This window comes from Trachypithecus francoisi, unplaced genomic scaffold, assembly GCF_009764315.1.
Source record: "Trachypithecus francoisi isolate TF-2019V2 unplaced genomic scaffold, Tfra_2.0 Lachesis_group3, whole genome shotgun sequence".
In the NCBI taxonomy this organism is placed as follows: domain Eukaryota; kingdom Metazoa; phylum Chordata; class Mammalia; order Primates; family Cercopithecidae; genus Trachypithecus; species Trachypithecus francoisi.
Window position 1 is genome coordinate 53,369,913 of NW_022681468.1, and position 19,868 is coordinate 53,389,780.

Here is a 19,868-nt window from a genome sequence, read left to right on the forward strand (position 1 = left end):
TTGGCATATTTTTAACGGTTAAAAGAAATATTAGCCACTGTTGAATTGACAAACTGAATTGAAGTTATTCTTCTGGTGCGGGGAGAGTGGGTCACTATAACTTACCTACAAACATCTGTTATAATGCTAAAGACATTCTTTGAAAAGTGTTGTAGCAGGGTGGCTTCCTTCAGTAATAACATGGGTATTAGCCACCCAAATTTGTTTGCTTTCATCAGCACAATTGAAAAAAATGCTGTGTGTCTAGTTCTATACTAAAGAATATGAAAAAGACTTCTTGAATTTGTAATCTAATAAAAGGGCCTGTAATGCACACAGGTCACTTTTATAACCCAGTTGTTTAAAACAAGTTACATTTCTTAAAAGTATTTGAAATTTAAATCAGGGCTCCATGAGAAATGTGAAACTTGGAAATTCTTGGTTTAGTTATTGTAAAAATTTTTAAGACTGATTCCTTTACACTGAAATGTTACCATTTTAGTCACTTTTTTCCTCCTACCTAGAAAATATTTTTAAAATACTAAGGATTCTGGTTAAAAGGCTGCCTCCATAATTATACACCTAGCTTACAAAGGGCAAGTATTTACCCAGGTGTTATAATTTATAAGCTAAGGCTTGAAATCACACAAATTATAAAAATAATTACGTCTAATGCCCTACTTAGGTAGAAACTTACCAGCTTTCATAAATGCAATCCTGTCTTCCAAAAAAGGATTGAAAGTTTGAATCTCGACTAAAAACTGGAATGCTATCCAACAAACTGGAGACGAGTAATAGGACAGGTAATATTACAGTTGTTAAGCACTTCCATTGCAGTCATAGATTATTTCCCCGTTCTTCCATTGTTTTCTTGGAGAAGGAATCTGTCACTCATTTTTGGCAAAGCAACTTATTACTCCGTGGTGTAAAAGGACCTCATTTTCCCCCTTTGTTTTAAAAGGAACCAAAAAACTGGAGTGCACACTACCTGATGGAACTGGACGGCGTGTCATTCACAACAACCTCAAGTACCCCTTCAGCATCGTAAGCTATGCAGATCACTTCTACCACACAGACTGGAGGAGGTGAGCCCCACACATTCTGGACAAGCCTGAAAAGGCCAACTGTTCCAGAGGACACGCCACTTGTTTTACAAAAAGTCAGTACGTGACTTTACTCATTTAAGACCTCTGAGGCTTTTGTTTTGTCACCTCCTCATTGGCAGATAAGATCCTTCAAGGATGTTTCTTTTCATCCTTTCCTGTACTTCACCCAGAAATTGAATGGTATTGATCACATATAGCTTAAAAAGTAGCAAAGCTATTTGATAATTAACTATCTCAAAAGGAAGCATATTAATCTAAATATGTTCTTTAGAGAGTAAGACTACCCTTGATACCATGAACTATATTGAATATGGGGCTTAAGTTGGTTTTTGACTGACACTGTGGACATATTGTCTGAGAGAGCAAAAAATACTATTTAGACTAGCTCTCAAATGCGGAACTGTGGAACATTAAAGTCTAGGCCCTTTACCCCATGCCCTACAAATCTGATTTGATAGCTCATCATGTGATTCTAACATGCAGCTAGAGATGAGCAACGGATTTAGAGCAATGGTCCCTCAAACTTCAGTGTGGCTTTAGCATCAGCCCTCGGACAGAGAAGGCTGCCAGAAATTATCCTCTATTGCAACTCACTTTTTTGCAGCTAACTTCTTAATCTAGTAAATGACTCTCCCTGAATTCACTCTTCCTTTCTGTTACCAGGGATGGTGTTGTATCAGTAAATAAACATAGTGGCCAGTTTACTGATGAGTATCTCCCAGAACAACGATCTCACCTCTACGGGATAACTGCAGTCTACCCCTACTGCCCAACAGGTAAAACATATGCTTTAGGATGCTCCTTTAAATTAGCAGGGTAGAGAAGGGGGATATATATAGTATTTGATTACCCCTGCTGCCTGTGACACTGCCACCATTGCCTTCTTCCTGCCCTGAGGGCCAGTCTTTACTACCTTAAATCTACCTAGTTTATACACAAAATGCAAAGACTTGCTGTTGCAACTTGGCTACAATATACTCACCCACTACCCTCTCCCACCCCCGCTCTTCTCTCACAGGAAGAAAGTAAATACAGTAATGTAAAGGAAGACTTGGAGTTTACAATCAGAACCTGGACCCTAAAGAACAGTGACTGCAAAGGCAAAGAAAGTAAAGAAGGAATTGGCCATTAGATGTTCCTGAACATACAAGATGAACATTATTTAGTGCAAAAAGACTTTTGTGAAAAGTTGATACCTCAATCTTTACTACTGTATTTTTTAAAATGAAGGTTATTGCAAGTTTAAAAAGGTAATAGAATTTTAACTGTTGCTTTAAAGCAACTTCTTGTAAACATTTATCATTAATATTTAAAAGGTCAAATTCATTCAACTAAGAGTTTAAGACTCTAAATGTGATTTTTGCTATGGATTCCTTCTGGCCAACAAATTAAAGCACATGTGATCAATATAAAAATACAATCCTAAACCTTGACAGCTGGAGAAGCCAATGCAGAACTGATGGGAAAGGACCAATTATTTATAATTTCCCAACAAAAGTTCTAAAAATTTTTTACCTCTGCATCAGTACATTTCTATTTATATCAAAAGGTGCTAAAATGATTCAGTTTGCATTTTCTGATCCTGTAGTGCCTCTACAGAAGTACCCACAGAAAGTATCACATTTATAAATACCAAAGATGTAACAGTTCTAAAACTTTCTAGATTACTCCAATAAAGTGTTTTAAGTTTTCCTATGACTTAAGGACCTATATTGTCTCTAGGACAAAGTTGGCATATATGCCCTTAACCACAAAGGAGAAAGGTGATTTATGCAAACATACAGTACATAATAAAAATTCTACTTTCCTAAACTTTATTAAAGAAAAAAGCAATAGTGGTAAATCTCTAGAACATACCCAATTTTCTGGGCTTCCTCCCCCGAGAATGTGACATTTTGATTTCCAAACATGCCGGAAGTGTATGGTTCCCAATTGTACTAAGCAGGTGAGAAGCTGAAGTCCTAAAGTGTTCATCTTCCAACTTTTCCCAGTCTATGGTCTGTCTTTGGATCAGCAATAATTGCCTGAACAGCTACTATGGCTTCATTGATTTTTGTCTGTAGCTCTCTGAGCTCTTCTATGTGCAGCAATCGCAGAATTTGAGCAGCTTCATTAAGAACTGCATCTGTTTTATGAGAAAAGAACACTGCTTCAATACATAATTTTTGTATTTAAGGCCATTTACTTCCCCCCAAGTATTCAGTCTCTATTCCCCCCCAAGTATTCAGTCTCTAAAATATAGTTTGAATTTAAAATCACTTACCTCCTGTGTCAAAACCAAGAATATGTTTGTCTAAAGCAACAGGCAAGCCCTTTAAAAAAAAAAAAAAAAAAAGAGTATTTATGGTTAAGAACAGCATCCGTTTCTCATCTGAAACTGAAAACCACCTAGCTATTCTGGTGTCTTAACTCTTTTAGCTGCATGGGTAAGGGAACTAAGAATTTTGTTTATATTTGCCTTGTGATTAGTGAGTTTTCCCTATTTCAACCGGTTAGGGGATAAAAGTTAGCTTTAAATGTACCAGGAAGCTCTATAGCTCATCCAGTCCTTTAGATCAGGCGTACAAAACAATATATCCTTATTGCAGCAGTGCCTTGTCATTACTGCTGTGGAAGGCGAGTTGAGCGGGGCTGTTACTGTCTTATTTTGGTAACCGTAAGCAACAGTATAAAGGGCAAAAATAGTACCTTATATTCCATTTCTGAGCCCATTAATTTGTCTTTACAAATTGTACAAACCTATCTAAAATATATATTTTTTTAATTTGTCTTTACAAATTGTACAAACCTATCTAAAATATATATTTTTTCAGCCAGCATGGTGTTTACCAAGATTTAGGTATAATTTAACTTTCAAGAGTTGACTTGAAAGTTACTTTGAAACAATCTAGGAAAATGAAAAACTAAACCACTCAGCACCTATGGACATACTAAAGATGGTGACTATGATGATGCCATTCTGTGGTGCCAAACTTCATAGAAACAAATCTCGAAAATGAGGACAGGCAGTCTGTACTTCCTGCTGATTATATAAAATCATTGCCAAGAAAAACACACACTACTCATACTTTCAATGTTACAACCTGTTAACTATTCAAATGCTTTAGTCGCTGCTCAGTTCTTGCCTTATCTAGTAATGGCTCTATCTGCTTTAAAACAGCTAACAGATCAAGTGTGAAGAAACCAATGGGTATGAAAGCACAAGTGAGCAAAATTAAAAAGCAGAATTGTACTGAGTGGCTTTATATGTTCATCTAGTACCAGAGGCTCCATTTTTTTTTCCTTTGTCTGCCAACAGGCCACCAAGCTACCCCTGAAAACTACCAGATGCCTCAAATACTAGTTATAAATGGTTACAAGTACTCTAAACTATAAGAACTCCACTAAATTGTTATAGGTTGGTATCTTTTGACACCAAAATTAAAATGTGGAGCATTAAAAATAAAACTAAATTTTACTTTACAAACAAGAGCAAAGAGATTTGGCTAAGCCTTTACTTACGCTGCCTTCCAAAGCAGACAGAGTTTTGTTGAATGAATGACTATTACGCCAGAACAATTTACTGTCTGTTCTATAATGTGGTGAAATAAGCTGATCTTTAATCCAACTTCCAGTGGCCCAATTCATATATAACGAGCTAATAAGAACTTTTAAAAGAAAACTGTGTCTTTCAGAGATGCTGCCCTGGCACTAGTAACCTTTTAACACTGCTGGGCCTGCCTAAAGGGGCTGGAGGACAAAAGACATTTGGAGATGGGGGAGGGGTGCAGGGAGGACAAACAACATAGTTGTGCCCAAGGCATTCACTACAACTACAATCATTGCTGCAGGAGGGAGGTGTTATCAGACGCTGCTGCTGACCTGAGGACAGTCTCTCTACCGCTGCACAGCCAATGAAACTTTAGGCATATATGGATTTCTGATATAAAAATATTCCATATTTTCTCCTGAACGGGAAGGTAGTCATGGGATACAGCTTTCTCAGCCTACAAGGTAGGACTGAAAGATACCATTTCAGTCTCCTGTACCTTGAACCTTACACTCCAACAGAACCCCCTGTCCCTTCACTTAGGCGGATTGACAAGCTCATGCAGACATCCACACATGGACCCTTCTCCCCACCTACCATAAGAGCACAGGCTCTCAAATCAGACTGCCTGATCACTTACCAACTAGGTGACCTTAGCCAAATTACTTTCTCATGTTTTATGCCAGGAAATTGAATAAAACAAGAATTTACTCTGGGCCGGGCGCAGTGGCTCAAGCCTGTAATCCCAGCACTTTGGGAGGCCGAGATGGGCGGATCACGAGGTCAGGAGATCGAGACCACCCTGGCTAACCCGGTGAAACCCCGTCTCTACTAAAAAATACACAAAAACTAGCCGGGCGAGGTGGCGGGCGCCTGTAGTCCCAGCTACTCGGGAGGCCGAGGCAGGAGAATGGCGTAAACCCGGGAGGCGGAGCTTGCAGCGAGCTGAGATCCGGCCACTGCACTCCAGCCTGGGCGACAGAGCGAGACTCCGTCTCAAAAAAAAAAAAAAAAAAAAGAATTTACTCTGAAGAAATAAAAGCAAGGATAGAATTTAGATGGAAAAAGAAAAGTAATTTGTAGTGAGGTGTGTTCCTTCTTCTCCAGCATGAGTCAAAATAATCCAGTAAGTTTCATAAAGGTAAATATCCTGTTAATTAAACTTTAACAGGCTACAGACATAATTTGTGGACTGTGAATGAGCTACTTGTAGCTTTTTTAAGGTACAAAGTGAGAGGAACATGAAGTTTGATTTTTCACTCAGAAATGACCCCCTAGCCACTGAATACATTCAATTTGCTTTAGGAAGCACTGAAGTAAGCTATCCTTTAAGTTGTTCCAATGTAGAATGGATATCTTAAGCAGATACATGCAAAGTTTAAATCATGGCAATACCAGAAGAAATGTTCATTAACAACTTATTTAGGATTTATAGAAACATACCTCTTTTGTTTGATTTGCCTTAGCAACTGCATCCTGTGTCAGGCGCTCCTGAACCAAAATTCGTATTGCCTAAGAAACCCAAAAATATTTTTACTTTTTATAGGCTGTATGCCTGTCATCCTTTGCTTCTATGAGCCCAGAGAAAAAGGATGCTAAGTTTGATGAAGTTAGAATTACCTAAGTTCATTAATAAACTCTCCAATAAATTAAAAATATCAACCACTAATGTAATGTAACCTTTGACACTTCTAGTATTTTAATAATGTTGAGTGGTGCCTGCAACAATTAAAACCATTTTTTGAATAGGTAATTCATGTGCCCGGTAAAAAACAACTTGAAATACAGCAAGATACATGGTAAAAAGTAGGTCTCCTTCCTACCCCTGAGCCTTGCGATCCCCTACAGATTCCTTACCCTCGCTAAAAGTGTGAAATGACAAGCATGCTTAGCACGAATACACATTTTTGGCACGAAGGGTAGCAAATCATACATACTGTCTTACACTTTGCTTTTATCACTTCACTCTAGTAAAATATTTTCATACCTTTCAAAGGACACCATTGGTGGTATTCATCACCAAGGCACTTCATTATGGTAGGCATGCATGCAAGCATCCATACACACTTAAAAATCAAATTTTAAAAAAATGGAATTTTAAGTAGGGAGATGACAATTACAACTCAAAAATTAAGTGTGAAAACTTAAACTATAATTTTTAAATAAAAAACCAAATGTTATCTTTGAAAAAGAGAATTCAAACAATGTTTAACAGTGATTGCAGACGTTATTAAATAGTCTGGGGCCAGTTAATATACTGATTCTTGTACTTGGCAAACGTACCAAGATGTTTTCCATATTATATTACTGTTTCAGTGCCTCTTAAAATAACTCAAAAGGGACAAATGTGCAGCTAGGACTAGAATTTTATAGCATTTTATTGTAGTTGATTTATACTTTATCCCCTTGAGTTTTGAAGTCTAACAAAAGCACCCCAAATAAGCTATGCATTGTCTGACTCTCTTCTCACTTTATGATTAAAACTGACATGATCACTATAGAACAGTTCCAAGGTAATTTACATAATCGTCAGAATAAAGAACAAGCCTTTGAAATAGCTAAATTTCACTAAAAACATTTTTGTCTTTTGGCATGCAATCTGGATCGAGAAAATCCAAGTTAACATTCAGATTCAGTATAGAAATTTTAATAACTTACGAATACAATAGTCTTGTTAAAACTGACATTTAATACATAAAAATCTAAAAAGCATGGTAAGTTATGGCTTAATCTCTTGGGTAGAGTGAAATGTAATTATTCAACTTATCACAAAGTAGTTTACTTGCACAAGGTCCAGTTAAAAGCTTTTAATCTCTTGTAAAATCAGTAATAATTTCTAAAATAATTTCCAAGTCTGGTATCTTAAGTACCACTCCCCTGATCCACACCACTGTACTTTCACGATTACTAGGAATAAATCTTTTGAAGTTCATGATTTCTCTCAGAAACAAGAGACCTCTTTCAGATTACTGAGATCCCTGAAGTATAGTTATGAACTGAGTGGCCTATCTAGCACTGGGGACAGAAAGATTCATTTCTCAAAGAGATTTTGGGGTTATATATTTTTGACCAAATTCACCATTACTCATTTGGCATTTTCTATCATCTTAACAAATGCGGACCATGAATCATTAAAAAGACTAACTAAACAGAAGTAGGATAATGTGGGAAAAACAATGGACCACAGGGTTACAGTGCTTAAAATCCTGGCTCTGTCATTTTTTGTGTCATCTTGGACATTATCCTCATTGAGTCTCAGTTTCTTCATACGATATACATTTTTAAAAAGGTATTAGCAGCTGTCTCTAGGATTGTTGGCAGGATTGAATGAGAACATCTTTGCAAAGGATTTAGCATAGTGCAGGCAGAAAACAGACAATCCAAATCAGATAAAACCATGAAATCTGCTTTATGTCTCATATTCTTCTGTGTATTTTAGTCATTCAACCATAATTTTAATATCAACAGTTAATATTTAGAAAATACATTTTTCTATGTGCACAGTTTCTGTCAAGAATCAAGAACATGAAGCTGACCTTAAGCATCACCAGGTAATCATCATGACGCTGAATCTGAAGCAGATTAGCCAAAGCCATCACACCAGCCTTAAAATCAGGATTATTTACTATAAAAGATTAAAAACAAACAAAAACTTACAACTCTGCAAACATATAAGACATATTTGTGAACATACAAAAACAGTTTTAACTTTTTGGTAACAACAGATCTCTTAGTTTTTAAAACTGCTACTCACAAGAGAAAAAACAAAGCCCTGTAGACTATCAACAATTAAATTGGTAGGATAAAATGGTTTTCCTATTACTATATGAGACGGTCCCCAACTTAGGATGGTTAGACTTGTAATTTTTTGACCTTACAAGAAGTTCAGTGGCATGTAACCCTAGAGCAAGATGAGGAAAATCTGAACTTACAGTGGTTCCAGCTAGAGTTTTTCAACTTTACAATGGGTCTTTTGGGGTATTAAATGCATTTTTGACTTACGGTATTTTCGACTTTGGGACATGATCTCATCCTAAGTCAAGGAGTATCTGTATTTCATCAGCCAAACTGAATAATCCAATAAATAACTAATTTAACGCACACTGTATTTGTCCTGTAACTTTTTCTGCAAGGCTAAATTATGCAGCACTTTTAATTAACATTTCTTCCCAAGGCCATTAATTTTAGTACATAGATCCCCTCAATGGATAGTTTTCCCAAAACCTTCTCTCTAAGCAGCGGCTCTGGAGTGTCCAAGAGGCTCACTCATTCAAAAGGGTTAACTCTTAAATTATAGGTCACAATGAATAAGGCAGTGAATGAATATTTTACATATCATAATTTAGTAATTAGATTCTTCATACTTTTAAAAAGGGAAATTACTAAAAGACATTCGGGACTTAAAATAATGGAAAATTTTACCACTTGTCTCATAGTCATTGGATTAAAAGAAATTTATACATTCAAAAAGGCAAACAATGACCCCCATGATTATACAAATCAAAACTCCAAATTACTAGAAGCAAATCAAATTAACATTCAGATATTCAAATGCAAGGGGAAGGAGAAAGCACATTATAAAAACATTATAGAGAATAAAATGTCAACATAAATGCTGTCTGCATGGATCCTTCTTAATTTACTAAACCCAGGTAAACCTGGACTTCATTCTTCAAAGTAAAAAACATTTAGGAAACCAAAAATGTTGATGTTCAATGTTGTGCATTTATATACTCACCATCCAAATTGATCAATGGTTCTGCATTTTTAGTTGCATTGTCAGCAGTTTTTGAATTATCAGGTACTAAATCCTTGTATTTTTCAGCTATAAAAATAGGCAAAAATATAACTTGTAGAACTGCAACTCAAGGTAAAATGACTACTGCTATTTACCAAATTTAACTGAGCCGAACTGATTACAGGTTGAGTATCCCTTATTGGAAATGCCAATTTCCAATTTTTAATTTTTTCAGACTTTGGATTATCTGCATACATAAAATGGGTTATCTTGGGGATAGGACCGAAGTCTAAACACAAAATTCATTTTTATGTTCAATGTGCAACCTATACACATAGCCTGAAGGTAATTTCATACAATATTTTTAATAATTTTGTGCATGAAACAAAATTTGTGTTAAGTGCTTATGTGTGGAACTTTCTACTTGTGTCCTCATGTCCGTGCTCAAAAAGTTTTGGATTTTGGAGCATTTAGGATTTCAGATTTTCAGATTAGGGATGCTTAACCTGTATAAGTATAAAACAACTCATTCAATCAAACTTAATTTTTGCTACAGAAAATGTAAAAAGACAATGTAACTATCTTTGTGATTAAGCTAAAGCAATTACTGGACTATGTGACACAAATCTTTTCATTAACATTCCTAAAGGCAATCATTTCAAACATGTAAATTTTAGGAAGTAAAAATCTGCTTTTACAGCTTCCTCTGAAATCTGGGGTAGAAGAATGGGAGAAGGGTTAAGTATAGGTTATGTAAGATTAAATACAAACTCATTAAAAAGTACGCTTCCCCCCATCTTCTTTTGAATGCTGTATATAAAATCCAAAAACCTTGCTTTCCAAAAACAAATACATCAAATATACCATCATATACAAACCTCCAACTTATTTCATGGAAACCTGATATTCAGAATTCCAAAGGTAGATTTTATTATTTTCATTTGAAAAATACTTAAAAGGAATTCAAAAATGACACTTATTAATAATTCACTAAACTTAATGTTCAAAATGGCATCTTAGGCCATAGAGTGCTTATGTGATCTGTTAATGAAATGAGGAAAAAATAAAAGCATAAAATTTAAGTGAAAGTTAAAAAGGCTTCCACTGGCCAAATCTGGAACAGTATAAACAGCAAAGTACATGATGACAGAAAGGATTATAATCCATTGAGTAAAATAAGAATCTATGTATCTACACTGATTTAAACAAACAAGTAAATTAGAGATGGGAAAACTTACAGGAGAAAGCCAACAAATAAATGTAGAAAAAATGATGAAATTAGAAAAACACCTCTTTGTCGATGATCAACATAATAAATGATGCAGGCAAGAATCATCATATGGTTGCTAAAACTAGTGGGGGAAATTTGAGGAGCAAAAACATAATTGATATAGTCTCAAAGTACCTCCCCACAAGATATATTTATTACAAAGAGGAAAACAGTAACTTTACACTGGAGAAACCGTAACCCAGTGATCAAAGTAACATAACTAGTAAAGGCACATATCACTACCACATATCTCCTAGTATGATGTACTAAAAAGAACACATCACTTCTGTATTATTCCTAACAAAAGTATAAACCCCAGATCTAATGAGGAAACATTATATAAATCCAAACTGAGGGACACTCTACAAAATAAATGTCAGGGTCATGAAGCACAAATAAAGACAGGAACTGTTCCAGATTTTAATATACTAAGAGAGATGTAAAAACTAAATGCAGTGCATAATCCAGGATTGTTCTGGGTTGTTTTTTTCTGTTGAGAGAAGTGGGGGTTTGGTAAAACGTGAATAAATAATAGTAGTATATCAAAGATAGCTTCCTGATTTTGATCACTGTACTGTGGTTATGTAAGACAAAGTTGTTTTTAGGAAATGTGTTTTAAAGTGTTTAAGAGTAAAAAGGAATCATCTACAACTTACTATCAAATGGTTTAGAAAAAAATGATGTGTGTGTCTCTATGTAGACGGAAGGATGAAGCAAATGAGGTAAAATGTTACATTTGTAGACTTGAGGTGTATGAAAATCTTTGTACTATTTTGTAATTTTTCTATGCATCTGAAATTACATATTTAAAAAATTTCAGTTATTAATGATGTTGACAAGCTACCAGAAGGCTTCAAAAAGTAGTAGAGCACAAACAATAAAAACTCACAATGGTTTCAGCAAATTTTAAAATAAGTAACTTGAAAGTCAACGAGGCAACGTATCAATGTAAAACCACAAAAGAACATCAGCGCCTCCTACTGATTGGAGACAGTATTATTTGACCAATTTTCAAGTCTGTTTTTGTAATTCTGAATTTTAATAAATGAAACTTGTTTTCTAGCTTAGACTTTTAATACACTTTTGATACCATTCACCTTCAACTATATGTTGACTTCCTTTTTCAATATTGAAAAATTTACACTTCACACACAAGCTTCTTTTATTCACTAAAAGAACATGCTATTACTGAGAAATACATGTACTTAAGTCAACTGTAGGTATATATGACCATATGCATCTACCATTGAAGGGTAACAGGTTATAAAAATGGAACAAATAGAATAAAACATAATCTGAGTTGTAAGAATTTGGGAATAACTGAGAAACACTTTTGATAAGCTACAAATTGGCTCATATACAGTTCCTACCAATCCAGAGCAGGGTAGATAAAAAGACCTTGTTAAAGGCCCTAAAATATATACTACACTAAAGCCACAAGGCTTATGAATACATGTACTTCCCAAAATAAGAAAAACAAGTTGTTTTTTTTTTTTTAAACTAAATGGAAAAGTAAATGAAGTCTCAAATTGAGCTTTCCTTAAGATTTTTGCCATAAGGCTTCTGAAATTTAAGTATGAGGCACCAGCAAAAAACTGGCTGACGCTCCAAATCAGTGTATGTAAACATTCACATATATTACATTTGCCACACAGTTACTGAAATTGATAAGCACTTGTTGTGTGCAAGAAACTATGTCAGGTACTGTGACAGACACAATATTGACCTGTACCCCCCAAGATGTCCATGTCCCTATCTGGAACCTGTGTATGTGTTACCTTACATGGCAAGATTTGCAAATATGATAAAATTAAGAATCTTGAGATGGGGGATTATCCTGGATTATCCAGGTAGGCTCAGGAGGATCAGAGTCAGAGACAAAGTTATGAAAATGGAAGCAGAGTCAAATAGAGACTGGAAAATGCTATGCTGCTAGACTTGAAGATGGAAGAAGAGGTCAGAATCAAGGAATTCAGGCAGCCTCTAGAGGGTAAAAAAGCAAAGAAACAGATTCCCCCAAGAGCCTCCAAAAGGAATGCACCTTGCTGACAACTTGACATGAACCAAGTGGGACTAATGTTAGCCTTCTCATTCTAAAATAATAAATTGTGTTTTCAGTCACTGAATTTGTAGTAATTTGTTACAGCATCAATTGGAAGCTAACAGAGGTACCATGTAGGAATCAAAGCTGATTATCAGCTTACAAATTACTGGGATGAATAAGACATAGAAGCAAAATGGAAAGTGGTTAATGACTTAAAAGGTATAGCGTTAAAAGCTATGGAAGTTCAGTGGAAAATTATACTGCTGCTAAGACATACGACAGCATATGAGACGGATCTTAAAAAGATGGGTAGGATTTAGATGTGTAGAGATAGAATGAAATGGTATATTAGCCAGGTGATAAGTTTGAACAAAGAAACGGAAGGGGAAAAGGGATATAAACAGGAAACACTATTCTAATTTAGCTGCGATATCAAGATGTGAATACTGGCTGGATATCAGTCATCAATAACTACCAGGCTAAGGAGCTTAAAATTCTTTTTATAGAAAATGGGAAATTAGTGTTTATGAATATGTATGATGTTTATTAACATGAATAAGTAACTAGAACTGTTCTTTGGAAACAAGGAGCAAGTGGCATCCTAAAATAGATTTACGTTTCAGAAAGTTAGCTTGGTTGGCCATGCAGTTAAGAACAGAAGGTGACACTAATGGGAAATATTACAATACTCCTGGCAGAAAGTGACAAGAGCCAGAATTAGGATTATGCCAAAGGAAATGAAGATACAACAAACATAAGAAAAGGTCAGTGTAGGCGGGATGAGGGGAAAGGGATAAGCCAAGATATAAAAAGGCTTCCAAAGTAAATAATTAAGAGGACTGTAACTAACTGAAAAACACAAAATGCAGAGGATGCAGATAAGATAATCAAATATTGCATTCAGATGCTGGCAGGCCTTTCAAAATGAAATGGTCTAATAAGAGAAAAGATAAGTGTAAAGAAAAATTGTTTTTACTACAGGTACTAATATTCAGAAGCTTCCAACCATAGAAGTATCTGTGATAAGACAGTAAACATAAGTAACATATTCTGGCCTACAGAGTATTAATGTATATTGGCATTAGACATGTTTCAGTCTTTTGAGAAATTACCTGCTGCAACAACGCTTCAAAGTCCCATCAATTCTGGGACACTAACAACAATTTAATTTGAAAGGCTAAGGTGCAGACCATATTATCAAAGTAGTGTTACTCTGTGAGAAGACAATTAGCCTTCTCCAGAGGGCACCATTTCCAGATTCTAAAAGAAATATATAAACACCAATAAAAGACAATAAAAGTGCTTTTAACTTGTGACAAGAAAGAACCAAAGGTAAAATAGTATTAGACAAAACAAACTGCTAAGTTCCCTACATTTTCACACTCCCTTTCCCATCTTTCCTCTCTTTTTAAAAGGCACATTCCCCACAAAACGTACCATTATCTCCATATTCAAGTCTAACAGCTAAACCAAGAAGCCAGTCAATAGCTTCTTGTCGATCTTGAATCTTGAAAGGACAGTTAACATCTCTGAGATACTGTGAGGGAGAAGAAAAAGAAAATCACCAGTTTCATTATTACCATAAAGTCCTAGGAAAAAGAATAGGAGAGTTGAAAGAGACCTTTAGTTTGGATCCCTAACAATTTTTAAATAACATTTATATTACTACACTTTTGATGCAATTATATAACCCAACAGAAGGGAACACTTAAGTGTACCATCTTAAAAAGAAAAAAAAAAGAATACGAGAACTTCCTCATTTTACAGATGAGAAAGCTGAGGCCTAGAGACTGACACTTGCCAAGGGTTACAGAACTTATACCTGGGACTAGAATCAAAGCTTTCTGATTCCTAGTCTCAATATACATACAGCAATGAACTAAAAAGGATAACTTTAAAAAGGATATGCAATAAATCATTATCTAAATCTTAACTTTCATATTATGGAAATGCCACTGAAAAGAGTAGCCATGTAACACACATGTAGGGTGTAACCAAGTAATTTAAATAAATGTCAGAAGCTGTATATTCAAATAAACGTTGCATATAATAGTATTATATGCAACATTAATTATATGTAATATAACACTGCAATGGCACAATCTTGGCTCACTGCAACCTCTGCCTCCCGGGTTCAAATGATTCTCCTGGCTCAGCCTCCTGAGCAGCTGGGATTACACACATGCACTACCACGCCTGGGTAATTTTGTGTTTTTAGTAGAGACGAGGTTTCGCCATGTTGGCCAGGCTGGTCTTGAACTTCTGACCTCAGGTGATCCACCTGTCTTGGCTTCCCAAACTGCTGGCATTATAGGCATGAGCCACCATGCCCAGCCTAGAAAATTTTTTATATTCTCTAAATACCTTTCTACATGTAGAATTCTGTATTGTCTTGTACACATGAATAGACCATAACATGTAATATAAACAAACATAAAATCCTAAAAATATATTTCAAAGTTTTAAGAACTCCACTGAAAATTTTAAAAATATTTCCTAAGAGCAAAGGAATACAGTAGTATTAATAGTAGCAGTATAGAGGCTTGGTAGTAATAAGCTTATGACACTTGCTATGTGCCAGGGACTTCTGTGAACAGTTACTCATTAAAAACAAAGCCACACTTGTGAAATAGGTACCACTGTTACCCTCACTTATTGGTGAGAAAATTGAGACACGGAAAGGTTAATAACACTGAGGTAATTTATACAATCCCTAATTTATAAAATCACTGATTCCACGGAGAAAGTACCTAATCACACTGCTCTAGCAAATGAAAGACAGCCTTTTTCAAGAAAAATATCTCACTCATCAAATATAACTGATAAAAATGTTTAATGGAAGTAATGACACTGTAAACGGATTTTTATTCTGAGAATTCTTTTTTATCAAAAGTGTTACTAAAACGAAATCAATGGGAAAATGATTTGAGGAACAAAAATATGATATACCAGAGATCTTTTAAGGACTATTTCTCTAGTATACAACAAGGGATATCTGTTTACATTAAATATAAGCATAAACATGACAGTCTTAGTTTTCAAGCATGTCAGTAATATCTGTTTTTGAGACAAGGTGTCACTCTGTCACCCAGGCTGGAGCACAGTGGTGGAGCGCCTCAGCCTCCCAATTAGCTAACACTACAAGTGTGTGCCAGCACACCCAGTTAACTTTCTATTTTCCTGTAGAGACAGGGTTTCGTCAGCTTGCCCAGGCTGGTGTCAGAACTCCTGGGCTCCAATGATCTGCCACCTCAGCCTCCCAAAGTGCTGGAATTATAGGTGTTAGCCACCACACCTGGCCAATGTCTTCTTTTAATATAAGAAAGAGCACTGTATTATTGCTACGTTTTCAGTTTGACAAAAATTCTGATTTGGGCCATAAAGAGAAAGTGAAATATTTACATCATTATTTATTTAAGAAACTTCATGTTTCTAGAGAAAACTATTTCTATCTAATACTGAAAGCCTGGCAGGAAGACATAAAATGATTTGCTCTAAAAGCAAAAGATGCATCTAACAAAAGAGCGAAATCCCTGAAATCCAGCTTTCCTAATACTGATCATTATCACTTTTATCTTAAAAGAAGAAAGTAATTTTACACTCATCTTCATATGATTTTCAGACAAGGTCTCTGTACTTTTACTTTACTTCCTAATTCATTACCTTTTCAAAGAACTTGGGCCAGTCACTGCTGTGGATGTTTCTTAAATTACCTCTGTCTTCAATCTTGTAGTGTCTGATTTTCTGGTCTTCAAGCCAAACAATGAAGTTTCTAAATTCTGTTTCATCTGCAATAAAAAACATCACATAAATAACTAGAAGCACTATATAAAATACCTCCTTCTCAGGTATATGTTCAGATACATGTTCTTGTGGAATTTTCTTAACCTCAAAATACTAAATTAATTGAACCAAAAGAGGGAGTTGAAAGTACAGATTAACAATGATCTGTTCAAATCCTGGCCTGAATTCAAATTCTGGGTCCAGATACTTACTGGCTGTGTGAACTTGGGATAATCACCCACATTTTCTGTGCCTCAGATTCTTCAGCTACAAAATGAAGGTGCTAACAGAACTTACCTCATAGAATCATGAAGATTAAAAGGAGTTGTTTTATTTAAGAAGTTTCTTAATAAAATAAATACGGATAAAAGCAGTGCCTGGCACATAGTTTTGCTATTTAAGTGTTAGATATTAATATTCCAGTTCCTTTGCAGACGGAAAGGAGAGAGAGGGCAAGCTTAAATTTATAGCAAAGTAATAAAGTAAAATAAATAACAAAATAATAAGTAAAAGAAATTAAATGACAAAAACCTGTGACTACTGTTGTCATGTAATGTTAACTGCACATTAAATGCATACATTGTTTTGTTTAATCCTCCCCATACCTCTTTTGAGGTAAGTAATATCCCATTTTACAGAAAAGAACATTGAGACTCAAAGATTCCAATCCAGAACAAGGCTCTATTTTCACCGTTACTTTGTTAAAGTAGAAAAACAACAGATTATAATTTGATATGCTTGTACAAGAGATCAACAGAACACTTACATCCTGCTTAGAAATTATTTTCAATTTGTGAGTCAAATTCAAGCTTTCATTATAAGGTCTTGAGAATTATACAATGGTCTGAGTATCACAAGTTATACTTGATCACTTTCAAACTTACCAGTCTATCACAGGCCAGAACTATACAAAGGAAATAAGTAGTGGTGGGCAGTAGTTTTGTTACAGTGAGTAGCAACGTTATTACTTTTTAAAATTCTAATGCTGTAAAATCCCAAATACCTTTGTATTTACAATTCAACCTTCCCATTCATCTGCTATTAACTTTTTTTGCAAGACCACACAACACAACTAGCCCGTTACTACACGCGCTTACCCTCCCACTGTGATCGGTCCTGACTTCATTGTGTACTGTCTCAAACTGCTCAGTGGGTTCTGACTGCTTCCACCCCTCGCACCCGTTGACCCTTTAGCTCCTGGCAGGCAGTGAGCTAGTCTTCAAGTTAGCACCTTCCTCAGCATCCAGCACCGCGCTGGCCCATAATTAGCAGGTGCTCAAGGTATCGCCTAATTACCCAGGGAACCATGGAGTTGAATAGTGAGTGAGAAAGACGAATGCTCTTCCCTTTATATGCTGAGAAGCTAGTTACATGGTGTTTGGAGTTAGGCAAGTGCAGAAAGTAACATGCCGAGACAGGAGTAGGTGAGAGGGCTTTGAAGCCGGGAAGGGGCGGCGAAGAGCCGAAGTGCGTGGCGACCCAGAGGAGAGGCGCCCGGAGGCCGGCGGCGGAAACCAGGCCGCCGAGGGTCCCGACGGGGAGGTGGGGTGGGGGCACTGAGGCTGGGACCGCCGCCCAGGTCAGGGACACCCGGCCGGCCCGAGGCCGTCGTCTCACCTTTGCAGTTGAAGCCGGCGGGGTTGTGGTAGTCGAGAGCCGTCAACTTGCGTCGGAACATGGTCCCCGCTTCTCGCTCTGGTCCCCCGGGCCTCGGCCGGGAGAGAAGCAGGGAGGAGGAGCGGGCGGCGCAAGCACCGGCGACGCGGCGAGGGGGCGGGCTGACGCTTGGACGCACCGAAATGACGGCGACCTCCGCCAATCGTAGCTTAAAAGCGGTGGCCGCCGGCAAATGCCCACCAATCGAGGCTCCGACTGGGGAGGCGGGGCCACGTCGGCGCACGTCGACGCTCAAATAAACTTTATTGTCAGCTTCCTGGTTGTACACTAGGCAGAAAACTACTGGGAAGCCACTTTCCTTTCTTTCTTGCTATAGCATGCAGAGAATAGTATATGTAGGCTTTTAGTATTCGCTGTACCTCCCGTTGGATTACAGAATTACTGTTTAGTGTTTTGAGTGCATTCATTCATTTATTACTACTCCTACATAATAGGTGCTCTTCTAATACAAAGACGACAAAGCAAGGTCCCTGTAGTAAGATGCTTTCAGACTAGTTGGGAGTGATCCACAGGTACACAGACAACTGTTAATACGACGCGATCGTTCCAGATATCCTCAGCCAGAGTGAAATCTGAAGCCGAGATCGTCCCTCACTCCCGTCCCTCACTCCCCCTCCTCCTCACCCTCGGTCACAGCATCCAGTAGGTCACCAATTCCTGCCATTCTGTCTCTCCTAACTCTCAAATCCCCCACCTCCTTCCGGACCCCACTGATACAGCCACAAATCAGACCCTCGTCACTTTTGCTTACTCTAAGTATCTGATTGATTTCTTAGGGCCAGTCCTGCTTTCTCCACACCATTCCCCCACACAGCTATGAGAGAGATTTTTCTAAAGCAAAAACCTGTCCATAACTTTCTCTGCTTATGTTTTAGTGATTCCTGGTTACCTCCTAGAAATAATCAAAACTCCATATTGTATTTAAGATCTTTCCTGATCCAGTCTCTACTTGCTTTTCAGACAGCAGAGAGAGAGCAGTAAACAAGACAGACCAGGCCCCTACTTTCATGGAGTTTAAAAGGCTAATGAGGGAAACAATAAACAGATAAGTATAAACTAAGGCTTGAAGATGGTGAGGCATTCACCATGCAGTCAAAAGGGTAACCTAGTTTGAGGGAAGAGGATGTATAAAGCAGGAAATGAGCAACAGCATGGCCCAGAGGGACTAGAGCTTGTAGGGGCTGAGGGTGAGAGGGAATGACAGCTGATAAGACTATAGACAAAGGCAGGGGTCTGATTAGGACAAGCCTCTCATGGCAAGCTAAGGGAAGCTATTGAAATTCTTGGGGGTAAGCCAACTATGTATGTTTCATTTCATTTCAACAGATTTTAATTAAACACTTAGGATCTGGGGAGCATGCAAGTGAGTAAACTATGGTCTCTATTTTCAGGAAATTTAAGTATAATGACAAACATAGATGTGTAAATAAATACTTATAATCTAGAGTTAGAAAGGGTAAGTGAATTACAAGAAGTATAAAATGTACTACAAAGAAGTGCAGGCCGGGTGCAGAGGCTCATGCCTGTAGTCCCAGCACTTTGGGAGGCTGAGGTGGGAGGATAGTTCAAGCCCAGGAGTTTGAGACCAGCCTAGGAAACATAGTGAGACGTTGTCTCTACTAAAACTAAAACTTAAAAAAAAAAAAGAAAGAAAGAAAGAAAGAAAGAAAAAAGGAAAAATTAGCTGGGCATGCTAGTGCGTGCCTGTGGACCCAGCTACTCAGGAGGCTGAGGTGGGAGGA

General features: G+C 36.9%; 2 protein-coding genes across 6 annotated transcripts in view; one reads left to right on the forward strand and one right to left on the reverse strand.

Annotated features, from left to right (window-relative positions):
* The window catches only part of NID2 (nidogen 2), a 65,599-nt gene extending 62,823 nt beyond the window's left edge, over positions 1-2,776 (forward strand). For all 5 annotated transcript variants that reach the window (XM_033188035.1, XM_033188036.1, XM_033188037.1 and 2 more), the window contains 3 exons: positions 941-1,064; positions 1,749-1,861; positions 2,104-2,776. In XM_033188035.1, the coding sequence (XP_033043926.1) occupies positions 941-1,064; positions 1,749-1,861; positions 2,104-2,114 (248 nt within the window). In that variant the 3' untranslated portion in view covers positions 2,115-2,776. The remainder of the gene's footprint in view (positions 1-940; positions 1,065-1,748; positions 1,862-2,103) is intronic.
* A 103-nt stretch (positions 2,777-2,879) lies between these two features.
* Positions 2,880-18,318, reverse strand: RTRAF (RNA transcription, translation and transport factor). Its single transcript, XM_033188041.1, has 8 exons — positions 18,067-18,318; positions 16,330-16,454; positions 14,104-14,203; positions 9,353-9,439; positions 8,151-8,239; positions 6,058-6,126; positions 3,349-3,397; positions 2,880-3,210 (listed from the first exon to the last, which is right to left on the reverse strand). The coding sequence occupies exons 1-8, from the start codon at positions 18,125-18,127 to the stop codon at positions 3,056-3,058; spliced, it is 735 nt and encodes a 244-aa protein (XP_033043932.1). The 5' UTR covers positions 18,128-18,318; the 3' UTR covers positions 2,880-3,055.
* Positions 18,319-19,868: the final 1,550 nt, after the last annotated feature.